At 41.3% G+C, this 15,368-nt stretch overlaps 1 protein-coding gene across 1 annotated transcript in view; it reads left to right on the top strand.

Moving 5' to 3' along the window:
* The window catches only part of eipr1 (EARP complex and GARP complex interacting protein 1), a 53,425-nt gene that overhangs the window by 16,902 nt on the left and 21,155 nt on the right, over positions 1-15,368 (top strand). Inside the window, 4 exon segments of the mRNA XM_032500143.1 lie at positions 5,593-5,606; positions 5,609-5,638; positions 5,641-5,687; positions 13,116-13,252. Coding sequence (XP_032356034.1) covers positions 5,593-5,606; positions 5,609-5,638; positions 5,641-5,687; positions 13,116-13,252 — 228 coding nt within the window.

The following is a 15,368-nucleotide window of genomic DNA, read 5'->3' as shown; positions in this document are numbered from 1 at the left end:
CTCAAAAAAAAAAAAACATGCATGCTCCTCAGGAGGGCAGTAAAAGCTCCCCCTCAGCAGTTATGGAGTTATGGACCTTATAAACACCCTTCCTCTCTCCCTCCTCTGGCTCCTTTCCTCATCTCATCCCCTCCCTCTCCATCTCCCTGCTCCACCTTTTTCTAATTGGACTATGCATATTTGAAACTTGGATTAAATCCAAAAGCAAACTTTAACTTTGTCTTCCCTCCCTTGCTCTGTCATTTCTTTTATCTCTGGCGAACACTCTCTTTCTATAAGACACACTCTGTCTCAAACACTGGCGCTGTTGCTGCTGCTTCAGGTTGACAAATGAGTCCAAGAAACGGGAGTTGTCTAATAGATGAACTCCTTAAATAGATGGCATCATTTCGTAAACCTCTAATGACAGCAGCTTAAGAGCTGTGATAGGCTCAGACATCCAAACCTCCAGCCAGACCACGGCGGCACCTCTGTGACATTTCACATCCTTTAACCCAGATTAGACACATATTTTTTTTCTTCTTCTTGAGCTAGGAAACCACACTAAATCAAATCCTTAACAAGCATGTAGCAGCTTTTCCAGGACAAGGTTATGTTTAGCTTATTGCCGGGTCTCTGACTGCACTGGCATATTGCTTTTAAAGTCGACAGGACAGGAGTTAAAAGCACTGCTTTCTCACTTGGGTTTTGTCCTCTTGTAGTTGTGTCTCTGCCTACATTGCAGAGCTGCTATCCAAACTAAGAAGAACGACAAAAGAATCCAAGTGAACAAGGGAAGTATAAAGCAACAGGTTGGGCTCCGGTATGTCAGGTCTGGTTAGGTCCCTATGGCTTAGGCACAGAACACATATTTCAGGGAGAGCGCACTGGAGGATCACAGCTCTAAGAAGCATGCAGTGAGGAATCAATACTCTGCAGAAAGTAGTATGCAGGGAGGAATCAAAGCCAAGTATGCAGGAAAAGCTTCCACTTCTTTAACACCGCTGAGGCAACCCTGTATCCCACTGCTGTGTTTGAACACTAGATTGACAGAATTGGGCTGCTGGATTTGTCAATAAGTACTAAACGTGCAGAACTTCGTTGTATGCTATTGTCACTTTCTTTAGCAAATATTAAATAGCTGCTGCAGGTTAACTGAGCTCCATATAACTTTTACACCTATGACATGGTGCTCTTTGGATGCTTTTATATAGGTCTTAGTGGCCCCTAATACTGTATCTGAAGTCTCTTTTATATAGACCTTAGTGGTCCCTAATACTGTATCTGAAGTCTCTTTATTAGACCCTTAGTGGTTCCCTAATCCTGTTATCTGAAGTCTCTTTTATATAGACCTTGGTGGTCCCCTAAACTGTATCTAAAGTCTTTTATATAGACCTTAGTGTTCCCCATACTGTATCTGAAGTCTCTTTATATAGACCTTAGTGATCCCTAATACTGTATCTGAAGTCTCTTTTATATAGACCTTAGTGGTCCCCTAATACTGTATCGGAAGTGTTTTATATAGACCTTAGTGGTCCCTAATACTGTATCTGAAGTCTCTTTTATATAGACCTTAGTGGTCCCTAATACGTATCTGAAGTGTCTTTTATATAGACCTTAGTGGTCCCTAATACTGTATCTGAAGTCTCTTTATATAGACCTTAGTGGTCCCTAATACTGTATCTGAAGTCTCTTTTATATAGACCTTAGTGGTCCCTAATACTGTTCTGAAGTCTCTTTTATATAGCCTTAGTGGTCCCCTAATACGATCTGAAGTCTCTTTTTATAGACCTTAGTGGTCCCTAATACTGTATCTGAAGTCTTTATATAGACCTTAGTGGTCCCTAATACAGTATCTGAAGTGTTCTTATATAGACCTTAGTGGTCCCTATACTGATCTGAAGTCTCTTTATATAGACCTTAGTGGTCCTCTACAGTATCTGAAGTTCTTTATATAGACCTTAGTGTCCCTAATACTGTATCTGAAGTTCTTTTATATAGAACCTAGTGGTCCCCTAATACTGTATCTGAAGTTCTTTATATAGACCTTAGTGGTCCCTAATACTGTATCTGAAGTCTCTTTTATATAGGCCTAGTGGTCCCTAATACTGGTATCGGGAAGTCCTTTTATAAGACCTTAGTGGTCCCTAATACTGTATCTGAAGTCTCTTTATATAGACCTTTGTTTACACCTATTGCCATTTCTAGCCACTGGGGGACCATAGGCAGGATGGGGCAACTCATATTAATGCTAAAATAACCTCCCTCTTTCTGAAATGTCTTTCTGTACCCAAAGGTGGTGGTGGTTGTTGTTGTTATTACTGTTATTATTGTTATCTTTATATTGTCTTTTTCTTTTTCTCTCTATTCTGTATTCTTCTTGCTGAAAACTGCTGCTGGAAATTTCTATTTCCTTGCGGGAGTCAACCCAAAAGGATTAGTAAAGAGAAGTAAGTCTAAGTCTGTAATTGGCCAACGACACCTGTCATTGGCTAGATTTTCTCTCAGACCACTTAAATTACAATACGCTGAATGGTTAGTATAGAATTTTTGTCCAACAACAACAAAAATATTTTGCCTACCACAGCGATGAATTTAAACGAATAGTTAAACATATTGGTAAATAAATTTAGCTTTTTTTCCGAAAGTGATGGGAGGATCAATATGAAAAAATTCCAGTACCAGTGTGCACCGTGTCTGAGTATTGTACAGGTATCACTACAGACAGCGAGCACGGGTTTCGCCTTTGGTTACTGGCGGCCTCACTCTCACGACAAGACTTGGGGAAGCCACACACAGTCACTGCACCCAGGACAGTAGTTCAGCTCGTAACTCCCTGTCAAACAACAAATTGTCCTTTCTATATGTTTTATGAACAGAACATACAGGACCGAGGCAGGCTAGCTGTGCTAAACCAGGATAAACTGTAAGCAAATAAAATTGTCATTGTTAGCATGTCGACATTAGCATTTAGCTCAGTGAGTACTGCTAGTGTGGCTGTACACTGTTAGTCTTCTTTAATCATTTTCAACATTTAATAGCATAGAAAGACCAAAACCAAGAATCAATTGATTCTAGTAACACATGGAGCCATGGAGCCCCACGTTCATTCATTACCGTGAGCACGCACGCACACACACACACACACACACACACAAACAGACACACACAGACCTTTTTAATCAAGGTTTTTATTTATTAATTTATACATTATACAGAAAAGAGAAAATCATACAACCAATTAAATACTCAATTGATAACGGCGGCAGATCAGCTCTGGAGCTTGGTGCAGAAAGTGAGAGCGAGAGAGACAGAGAAAGAGACAGAGAGAGAGAGAGAGAGAGAGAGAGAGAAAACAAAAAATCCAAAAGGAATATCAATTTTAACAAAATACAGAGTCTGTGACCATGAGCTGGAAATTGAAAGAGGTCGACATTTAAAAGAGAGGAACGTGTCTGTGCATATTGCCACCAGGATATCGAAACAGAATTACATTTCCTATGTACGTGTCCCAAAATATGAAGAACCAAATATTTCCAAAAATTTGAAAAACACATAGCAGGCTTCACGAACCTACACTGACGACAGAAAGTCTTGCTTGATATGCTATAAAGCAGAGACAGAGAGATCTGCTCATAAATGTTAAAACATTTAGAGACCAACAACCCTTTTAACATTCCCCGATGGGTTGATTTATGAAAGATATATATTTTAAGCAGAGGGAATTACATTTAGGCTATTTGTGTTTTACGATGATAAAAGTACTGATTATTTAAATGAAGTCTGGTTAAAAAAAAAACTCAAATGTTGGCTGAGTGAGTTTAGCCTACGGGATTTTGTATAGGTTGTGTTCTTGAGCAATGTGTTGCCAATGCACACATTTAAATTATGTTTTTATATTTTTAATTTTCTCTCAGATCGCTTCCCACTGCCAGGGTAACAACTGAAATAATAGGCTAAAGCAACAACAGTTTATGGAAAGCTCAAGTGTAACTATGGTCAGATCTGGTGCCTGACTGATGGGGAAGGGATATTGATGAGCGTTGGGATTCACTCATAATCAGCTTTTTTAGGAAGCAGTGACTGTATTGCGTTTTGCCATTTTGTAGGCTAAAACCGTGTCTGTGATCTTCAAATTTATGTAGAATTATAGTTTGCTCTTTTGATGTAAAATATATATTGGGAAAGCCTGGGTTGATTGAACTAGTTGTTAACCAGCGGTTGTTAGGGTTAGTGAAGCCGGGGAACTAAAAGAAATCCTGGCCATGCTGATCTTGATTCGTATTACAGGCCTTAGATATCCATAAGGAAAAATAAATCGCATGACGTGAAAGTAAAGAATACAAGATTTATTATTATTTTTTTACATTGCCATGTTGTCTTCTTCCATTCCCGCTACAATAAAGTTAAGCTGGGCTGCTGGATATCATAACATTTCCCAGTGGGTATTTTTACTGTGGACCTTTTAACTACTGAATCCTGCATTGACATTGGCGCACTCGCACAGGGACTCATATTCATTCATTTATATATTCATTCATATTCTTGTGCATGTCTTCTTATGTAAAATTGTATCTTATCTTAGAGAGAGATAGATGGAAAAACATAGACTATTTATAGCCAAACTGTACATATTTTCGCTCATTCAGGGATTCAGTGGAGCTGCTCAGTGTTTTACTTTGTCTTTATTTTTATTTGTACTTTTATTTTTATTCTGATTATCTTGGTTTAGTTCTGTACTTTTACCTGTATCTCTTGTATGTTTCAGTTTGTTTTCATGCTGTTGCTTCTATGACACCTGGATTTCTCTCTGGGGATTAATGAAGGTTCATCTTTTCTTATCCTATCTTAAAAGCTATTGTGCCCAGCCCTAATATTATTATTTTTTTTTTTAAAGGAATTTAATCGCAATAAGAAAAATATCAGAATGCCAGTCACAACATTTAACCCGAACAATGTGTAACAATTTTGGAATTTCCTTTTTTGACACTGTAAGCGCTGGATACATGCATGCATTCATTCCTAGACATGATCTGGAAATGCATGCAGATACTTAAAACCAGTTTAGCTGTGTTATTGTACAATATTCTGTATTTAGCTGTCGTGTGAAATCTAGTCTATGTCCGCGACGTTCCACGTCCGGGATTGCTCCGTTGCGTAGCTCCGCCCAAGACGATTGTGATTGGTTTTAAAGAAATTGGGGCGCCTGGGTAGCTCACCTGGTAGAGCAGGCGCCCATATATAGAGGTTACCTCCTTGATGCAGCAGCTGCAGGTTCGACTCCGCCCTGTGGCCCTTTGCTGCAAGTCATTCCCCCTCTCTCTCGCTCTCTCTCTCTCTCCCCTTTCATGTCTTCAACTGTCCTTTGAAAATGAAGGCCTAAAATGCCCTAACAATAATCAGAGCAGTGTTTCTCCCATCCCTGAAGGCTGCGTGGACTAGCGAGAACGTGTTCCACAGCGCCGAGGTGGAGGAAGGTCAGGCATGTGAAATCTGACCAACAACCTCCATTCCCAAAGTCTGCAGTATTTCTGGATGAGCCTGTATGCATGGATGACCAACATCTGTATTCTAATTGCCTGTGACTTGTACGTGTGTCTTGGTGTATTACAGCGTGCTGTGGGAGCCCATGGGGATGGCAAGCGTGTGATTTCATTGGCTGTAACCACGCACTACTCTGGGACCTGCAGGAGAGCTCCACAGGCCAAGTAAAACACCACACCACACACACACCCACACAACACCACACCACACACACACCACACACACACACACACAAACACACACACACACACACACACACACACACCACACACAATACATAATACTGTGTATGCCACAGACAGAACAGAAACAACACATTATCACAAATAGCTAACTCATTATTTGATAACCACCAATCGTATTGGTGTGTTATCAGCGCACACATCCTCTCTCTGCGACAACAGAGTGTCACTACTCATTCTGTCTCTCTCCACACACACACACACACACACACACACACACACACACACACACAAACACACAAACACACACACACACACATACAGCATCTGGGCAGGTTTGTAAGATACGGCCACTTTAATATTGTTCTGTTCAGGTCTCTCCCACTGTGATAGTAATAGTGTTGTGAATGAATGTTGGTAAATGTTTTCAATTGCTCTTTATTGTTTTATGTAACACACTTTGGACTACTTTGTGTGCCTTATATATAATGTTGCCTTAATTAGAGATGGTCTGATACCATGTTTTGCTTCCTGATTCCGATGAACCTGAACTTGTCCATTGGCCGATACAGAGTACTGATCATATACCAGTGTGTCAAATACTTGATCATGTTTTAACAGCTGTATGCTACTATCCCTGTAGGGATGGGATATAATTGCTATCATTGTTGTACGGCCTGGCTCGGGTTAAACTCTTTGTAAAGCATGAACAACAACAGACTGAGACAGAATGAATGTCATAGAACTTTCTTTTATCATGCAGTTTGACAGTGAGTCATAACGAAACAACCTAAATAAAATACTTCAAAGTAGATTTTCTTCTGGGCTAAATCACGTGGTATCCTATCGTGCATAAACTCCAGTACCTTACAATACAGATAGCAGCAGTTTAGGCGGCATCGGAGGCTTTTCCGATACAGGTTTTGAACAGCTCTAGTTTCGATAGTTTTTCTCCTGTTACCTCTTTGTCAGCTCCGCAAAATGTTTAGCCTGTTTTACAAATACTAGTTAGCTTTGTGGGATCGATGGTGGACGGTGATGCCGTGTGGCTATGGATCGGTAAATCAACCTGCCAGTTTCCTGCCGAGTCTGCTAACCTGGGCTACGTTCTAAATATTGATTAAATAAGAAAACGCGACTCTGTCTTGTTATGTCCTGTCAACATTGTGTTATAAACACAGCAGTCTTTTTTTCTTTTTTTTTTTGTATCAGTCATTAGGCTAATTAGCCTGATTTTCAATTCTTCAGATGCGATGAATATTATTGCGGCATCATTTTGTTGTTTCAGATGTGTTTTATGTAAAATCTTCATCTGAGCAGTAAATCTGTGTGTCAAATAAATGTAGTGAAGTAAAATGAAGAATATGTCCCTCTGAAATGTAGTGGAGTGGAAAGAAAACAGGAAACAAGAAAGGGACAAACACAAGTGGTTGTCAGAGATCTGAGCACATTTTTCACTGCATTAGTGCTCAGTCCTGTCTTTATTCCTATGATGCAGAAATGCACAATAATGGCCTTTTAAAAGACAAAAAATAAATGGATCACTATGTAACCGATGTGTAAGTACTTTTAGTCAGTTCGCTTGTAGTTGTGTCCTTCCTAATGCAAGGTAAAGAGGCTCTTCACTGTAAATTCCCTGTCTCCAACCCGCCGGCTTTGCAATTAAAATGCCCATTATGTATTTAAAGGCTCGAGATAATGGTGTGTGTCAGGTGTGCATTTGTCTGAGAAAGAAGTAACAGAGAGTGTGTGTGTGTGTGCGTGTGTGTGTGCGCGTGCGCGTGCGTGTGCGCGTGTCTCAGTAAGCTGACCATTTTGAACAATCTGTAGTCAAAGTTTGGATAAGTGCGTTTCTCTCACTCTGTCTATGTGTGTCTGTTGCTGATGTTCTCCATTCATTGATTATTGATTATTCATTCACATCAGTCAAGGTTCAAATCCCAATGATGGCTTTTATTTTGGGTCATTTAACATTGTCCCCGTTTTACAGAAAGTGCAATGGTTTCAATTGATGACCAGTTGGAGCTGTCCATTGTATTGACATTACTGCCAGGCAGTTGGAGACATACGCAGCGGGATTACCAAATTGTGGAAAGGTTCATCATGTCCCAGGATGACAAAAAAAAAGTCCGCCATTTTAATTTCTGTTCCTTCGAAACATGGCCTAAGAGCATCATTTGTTCCAACTGTGCCTTGTGTATTATAATATTAGATTCAAGCTAGCGTTGTTCTCTCTGTGTTGAGCGTTTACATTTTCCAGCTCTGTTAGCAAATTGGAGTCAGGAAAGGTTTTCTAAGCGCTTTACAATGTGTTTAAGCTATTACTACATGCACACAGACCTTTCCCTTTGGGCTACACATGTGCTATATGCATCTTTAACACTCTTGTTTGTGTAACTTTAACTGCAGTCTGTGTTTATTTGCTGCAACCCCTATCATCAAATACCTAATCTTTACAGACACCAACTGTCTTTGTCCAGAGTGCCTATGCGCTGTGATTAGCCTTTATCATTGAGCGATAATCATGCCAGTTTGTGTTTTTTTGTTGTTGTTTTTTTGTCAGAGCAAACATTGCATTGTTCAGTTCCACAGAAAACATTACCAACCACAAATTTACAACATTTACAGCGGAACATGTCATCCTGTCTGACAGGCTAAGTATGGCGGTGCTGCTATATTACAAAGCTTTAAAAACCCATGAGGATAAATAGCTCCACTGTGTGTGTGTGTGTGTGTGTGTGTGTGTGTGTGTGTGTGTGTGTGTGTGTGTGTGTGTGTGTTGTTGGTGTGGGTGTGTGTGTGTGTGTTGTTGTGTGTTGTGTGTGTGTGTGTGTGTGTGTGTGTGGTTGCGGTGTGCGCTGGCTCTGCGTCCCTGTCCTGACCCCACTGTGAGGTCGAGTAGGACCATGGAGGCGTGGCGGTTGCTGATTCTATCCCCTGCTCAGCTATTAAAGCCTGTACCAAGGGAGCAGAAGAGGTGCAAAGTAATAGGGAGAAAGTGGTATAATGAGAAAGGGCGGATGGAGAAACGGGGTGCCATAGAGGACCCGACTGATTGGAAAGATGGAGATTAGAAGGGAGAAAGGGGGAGATATGAGGAAAGAGTGGGCTTGATGAGGAGAAAGGGAATGAAAAGAGGAGAAACAGCTTGGCAGCCAAGACAAATTCCTCCAGTGCTGATGAGAATGCTAATCTCCTTCCCTCTCTCCCTCCCTCCTTTCATCCCACTCTCTTCTCTCTCGTTCCCGTTATCTGTCAGAGGGTGATGTGTTCATCTCAAGCCGTGTCCAGCTGCAGTGGATGTGTGTTTCTCTCTCTCCTGGGCCTGGCCTAGATTTGTGTGTGTGTGTGTGTGTGCGTGTGTGCGTGCATGCGCGCGGTCAAACCAGACCCACGTGACGCCTTTGTGCATGCGTGCGTGCGTGCATTTGTGTGGCTGCATGTGGATGGCTCATCAATTAGAATCGCTGGTGAAATTGAGTAAGAACATCTTCCCCGGCTCACAGCACACCCACACACCTTGTCCTGCACATCTGCTCACACACGCACACAAACACATGCGCGCACACACACACACACATGCGCGCGCACACACACACACGTTCTTTCTTCCAAAAACTAGAGAAAGCATCAATGCATGGCGATTTGACAGATAGCTTTGCATTAGTGCCGCTTGCGTCCTAAATGAATGCGTCCCCTAGTGTTGTGTGTGCTGCCTTGTTAGGGCCCCTAATTTGGTTAGTGCTTTAATAAAGCTGGGAGTGTGGGATGCACGGCTCTCAGGCTTTGCTGTTGCACCACTTGGTTAACCGCACAGAGGAAGAGTCCTACTCCGAGCTTCCCACGGATCATGGAGTTTACAAAGCTGTTGTCCTGTCAAGAGAAAGTCAGAAATACACACTAAACTCACCGTTGTATTTATTAGTTTCTCAACAAAACGTTCCACCATTGTTGTTATTTTGTCACAGTCTTCATCTGACCTTACTTTATACACTGATGTCCTAACCTCATTCATCTGCTTGATTACATTTTGGAATGCTGTAAGCTGAAGTATGCTACGCTTGAAACAAAGTGTCAGACCTGTGTATATAGCTGTTCTGAATGCCTGCTGTTATGGAGACGTATAACGTCTCGTCCCTTTTGGTGTGTTCCGAGGCACTTTTTTGACCAACTTGGTGAGACGGTTCAGTCCAACTGCTTCTTCTGCTTAGGGTTGCCCCCCTCCCCCAAATTCTGACATCAGAAAGATGTCAAAGTAGGGGGTTAAAGACTCGGTTCTACTATCCAGCAAGCATTTCAATTGCGTCATACTAACACCTTTCACTGTAAATTGCTGCGGACACACAGCCAACGCTTCCAAGGAATGCAGGATATGCAAGAAACAAGCATATCAGAAATGTAAAGGTGTTTTAACATTCATTTCAATGCCTTTAATCAAATAAGTTGCAGTATGTTTGATGATGGTGAACATTGGTATGCTCAGTAATCATAACCCGACATAAAAAAAAAATGGAAGAAATAAGAAGGCACTGATTTAATCATGCAAATCCATGGGAAAGGTATGGACGTTTGCATGAAGACCACTTCACTTCCACTTTTCATCTGCCCCTCTTCTTTTGCCACCTCTCTTCAGCTCCTTTCTTTTCACTAGTTTCCTTTGTTTTCTTCTTTTACCCTCTTTGTTTTATCCTTTTCATTCTATCTGCTTTTCTTTCTCAGTCTTCCTCCCTCCCTCCCTCCCTCCCTCCCTGCTGCTCTGTCGGCCTGTCTCTCTCTCCCTCTGTCCTCTCTAGCTGAAATAATGAGTGTGTACCAGAGAGCTGTGCGGTGACGGGGCGATCGATGATCCCTGCTCCAACAGGCAGAGACGGGGGAGGGGGAGAGGGAGAGGGAGAGGGAGAGAAATGGGAGAAGGAAAGATGAGGATAAAAACCTGCAGATAGTCAGAGAGCAGGGGGAAATGAAGCAGTGTGATGCTGCTTTTTAGAATTGTTAGATGCATCATAGTTTAAGGGAAAGATAACCATTTCCAAAGCAAGCCTGCTGAATTAATTGGATTCCATTTTAAAGTAGGCTGATGAAGTGATATGCTTTATAATTCAAAGTCCTGGAAGTGTTTTGACTTTGATTAATTTCACCTTCTTTGTTGCTCTGTGAAACATACGAAGCAGGTTTGATAAATATCCAGTGACAAGCATGTCGTCTTGTTTAAAAAGCCTTAAATGTTGCAATTTAACCCGACTGCCTTTCAGCTAAACGGCTCCCATTTCCAGATCCCTGTGACGTTTTGTCAGTTAAATGTTTTTTTGTTTTTTTTTTCTATTGAATCACCTAAGAAATTACAATAACTTGAAATGATTTTCAACCAGCCTAAACAAGCCAGTTTGATTCAGCTTTTAACACTCATCCGTCTTAAATCCCCTAAGGGCTCATCTTCGACTCGACAGCTGATCCATAAGTAACTCTGAGCTGAGTGATCTAGTGTATAGATCCCTGCTATGGGACCAAGGACAGCAAGGGGTCAATAGGCCTGCTGACTGAGCAGCAGGTTACAGAGGAGACAGGTGGGTGGGGGGGTCAGGGAGGCTTTTTTTCTTTAAAAAAAAAGCCCAGTCTGCTCTGATTGGTCAGCATTTGTGCTCTGAGTCTTTGCCCCATCATTGCAGCTGGTGAATGACTGTACCATTACTGTAGCAGATATACAGTTTATATATTTTTATATATATATATATATATATATATATATATATATTGTGACACCATAACCGCATGGAAGTCCTGATGACTCATTTAAAGGCAGTTTCTGATTACCTATTTTAAATGTCCCTAGACTTCTTTTAGTCCCATAATTATTTTTTTTCCTCATTTTAATGCTCTTATCAACATGGAAAAGTGGATCGGCTCGCTTTGTGCAAATGTTTTTTTATTGAAAACAACATTGGCATATAACATACTGTAGTGTTCAATTTCACATGTAACATTGTCACTTGGAGCAAATAATGTCTCACACAGTGTAACACTGTCCATCAATAAAAGGGTGAAAAAATACTTTGGGGGGGGGGTGTAATTCTCATCAGCTGTGTGCTTGGCCATCAGGTGTATTTCAGACTGGCCGTGCTGCGATGATCGCTCAGTTCACAACGACCAAACACACAGATCACTTTGGTCTCGTCAACGGAACATTTGGCAACTTTTAAAAAGTCAACTTTCCGTTCAGAATCTTATTGGCGTCCATTACAGCGTGTCACACTCGCCATCCACTCAAAACGTAACGTAACTACTCTTTGGCCGGCGTAACTAGTTGTTGCAATTGACGCCATTAAAATAGGTTTGCGTTAACGGCGTTAATAAGACGTTTAACTGACAGCACTAGTAATAACTTTTAAGAACAACCTTTTTAATGTTGTTTCCTGTAAACGACAAAAAGGAGAAACACTAGATGGCAGAAGGGTATTTTATGATTGATAGATAGATAGATAGATAGATAGATACTTTATTCATCCCAGAGGAAATTTTAGGATGTCCGCTTCCTTTATGTTGGCGTTGTAAACGCCGGTCCATTTCTGAGGACTATGGTTACCTGGTCCTCAGATCTCTGCTGGGTTAATCCAGACAGCTAGCTAGACTACCTGTTCAATCTGGGTTTTCTGTTGCACGACTAAAACAACTTCCTTCCTGAGACTATTTTGCAGCGGCACCGTCGCTCCGTCTGGCACTTAGCTCTCTTAACGATTGTGATTGGTTTAAAGAAATGCCAATTAATCAGAGCACGTTTTTCTCCCATCCCAGAATGCTGTGTGGACCAACAGATCTTCCTCTGCAGCGCTGTGGAGGAAGTTCTGGCAATTTGAGATCAGATTTAACGTAACACAAGCTTACAGAGCAAGACCCAAAACGCAACACTAAGTCCCGCGTTAATAACGCGTTTAACTGACAGCATTAACTAAAAGATATTAAAAAGCTGTCTTGAAGAGTGGAAGTACAGTTGGGTAACTGGACAAAAACCTCCTTTCACATTGCACATCATTTGATGAATTAATATTTGATATATTTATTAGTCTAGTTTCAAATTAGTATTGAGTCTTAAAACTAAGACTGAATTAGACCAAAATTACGTCTTGAGAGAGACATTTATTGCAAAGAGGTTGAAGTTATTACAGTAAGATTGTACCTTTTTCAGCATGGTGTAAATCTGCAGGCAGTCGGTGTGCCAGTAATGCCCAAAAATATTACTACAAAGTCATACAGAACGATTGTAGTCTTGAGTGTGGCCTGCAGAGAAAATTACTTCTAATAATGCCTTATTATGTTGATTGTGCGCACCGTAGCAGCTGAACCTGTCACAGATATTTGAATGGAATACACGTCCCTGCTCAGAGATGGTAATGAAGGTGTTGCTGTCCTCTGCAGGTCTCCAACACTGCCACCCTGGAGGGCAAAGGGCAGCTCAAGTTCACCTCGGGCAAGTGGAGCCCCCACCACAGCTGCAGCCAGCTCGCCACAGCCAATGACACGGCCATACGAGGCTGGGACCTTCGCACCATGAGGTGAGCGCCGCTTTCTGGGGCAGATCTGAAAATACAATCATCCAATGCATTCTACAAACGTATTAGTTTGATGTTATGCAAATCCCAATATTGATACTTTAAAGGGTCATCAAATACACATAAAACACCATAGGCAAAACCAGGTTAGTTGTTGAATGTTAAGCACGGTTCACGGAAAATGACTTTAAATCGTCTTAGCTTTTAAATTCTATACCCACATTCATGTTTTCATAAATTTTTTTTATTTATAGTTTCTTGTTTGTAGTTTTAAATAAGAATGTAATGTGCATGATTATGAGGCAGGGAGTTTTCTCTCGTGGTCAGTCACGTAAAATGCAGCTTTTCGCCTTTTTTCGCTTCATACAATAACTTCAACTTCAACTATTACATGTCAGAATGCAAGTAGCTAAATTAGTGCCGTAAAAAAAAAAAAAATACAAAACCGTACATTGCTACATTTTTCATCAATTCTGTTTTTTTGTCCAGAAAATGACGTGAAATGTGCTTTCTGGCATAGTGTTCTCTGTGGAAACGAGATTGACTGGCTGAGGGAATCTTGTCTTTTTATGACACATATTTTGTTTGCCTGTGTTCGTTCATGAATTTAATGATGTGTAGTCCTGTCCTCAGCACATGATGAAGTGCGAGGCGGCGGAACACTAATGTTCCTGCTTGACATGGAGCATGTGTACTGCTGAACATTAACCTTGTAACTGCAGGTTATCAGCTGCCCACCTTACAACCTCTATCTGTCTGTGTGTGTGTGCATTGATTGTCTTCCCTTTTGTTTCGGAGTGAGGTCGGCAAGTGTGTACGTGTTGGCTCGGCTAGAGCAATAATAATCACTATCCATCGCAAAGAGATTGAGAGGGTGCCGGGTGAAGGGGAGAGAGAGAGAGAGAGCGAGTGAGAGAATATATTTACAAGATGTGTATCTCACGCCCAGATAAGATAGTTGAAACACTGATATCACTCCCCTTCAGCCCCATAACAGATTATAGAGTTCCTGCACGCTCCATTTTAGCTGTTCTCTTCCCGCTGTGCTATTTTGAAAGATGCAACAGTGCTGATTTGGCCGTCGGCACAAAGCGATGGAGGGGGCGACAGCACAGGGCTTGTTGGCGGAGAAAACCGTGTCATCTCTGATATCACAGTGTACAGAAATATATCTTATGCATTATTTTATACATATTTACCCCAAATTGAGTTGGTATCTTTGGAAAGGTTAAGATCTGAGATCTTCTGTGGGGTTGAACAATTTTTTGTTATGACTGATCCATCAATGAATCATTGCTTTAAGGGGTAGATAGCTATACCTTTAGATCAGCCCAAAAAAATAAATAAAAACGAAATACTCAAAGGGCAATCGGAGAATGGAGCCCGCCGCTACGCCATGTCCTGTCTCTGTGAATATCCCCAGTCGGAAACTCATTATCAGATTATTCCGACGCAACATGAATGCAGCACAAACGCCCTGGCTCACAATCTTAAAGGTGCTCCAGGCCAGGGGTTCCCAAAACTTTCAGCCCACGACCCCCAAAGTAACGGTGCAAGTGACGAGCGACCCCCCCACTATAAACGTATGTAAACATTATATAACATTTTATATATATATATATATATATATATCACTATAGGCGTGAAAATCAAAAGAGCTGTTCCCTTTTTATTTATTTGCTTGGTTTTATTTTAAATGTAGCCACTAGTTTTATCTTGTGTTAAAATTGTGGCTAACATATGCTATTTCTAATTGTTTTTAAATTTTTGTTTTATTTCTGGAAATCAACTTGCAACCCCCCCTCACTTCAGGAATCACTGCTCTAAGCGATGTCACATTAGGCTACTACATGTGTTGTCGCACACAACAAACATCTCCTCTCTATCCGCTAGCTGCCTGTCCCCAGAACACACTGTACAAAAAAAAAAAACACGGTCTCTGTAGACACCCCAGGGTCTACAAACGGCAACAAAAACTAACTGCGGCAACCTGCACCACCAAACATGACATACAGGCAATAACCGATGAGAAGGATTTGGGGGTGGGTACGGGATGAGGTGGAGGGAGGGGCGTAATAGCCTCCATCTTGTTTGACAATACTTCGAACGTCAACAAGAA

The sequence above is a fragment of the Etheostoma spectabile genome, chromosome 20, assembly GCF_008692095.1.
Source record: "Etheostoma spectabile isolate EspeVRDwgs_2016 chromosome 20, UIUC_Espe_1.0, whole genome shotgun sequence".
Classification (NCBI taxonomy): domain Eukaryota; kingdom Metazoa; phylum Chordata; class Actinopteri; order Perciformes; family Percidae; genus Etheostoma; species Etheostoma spectabile.
This window is presented reverse-complemented; position numbering and strand designations above follow the sequence as displayed.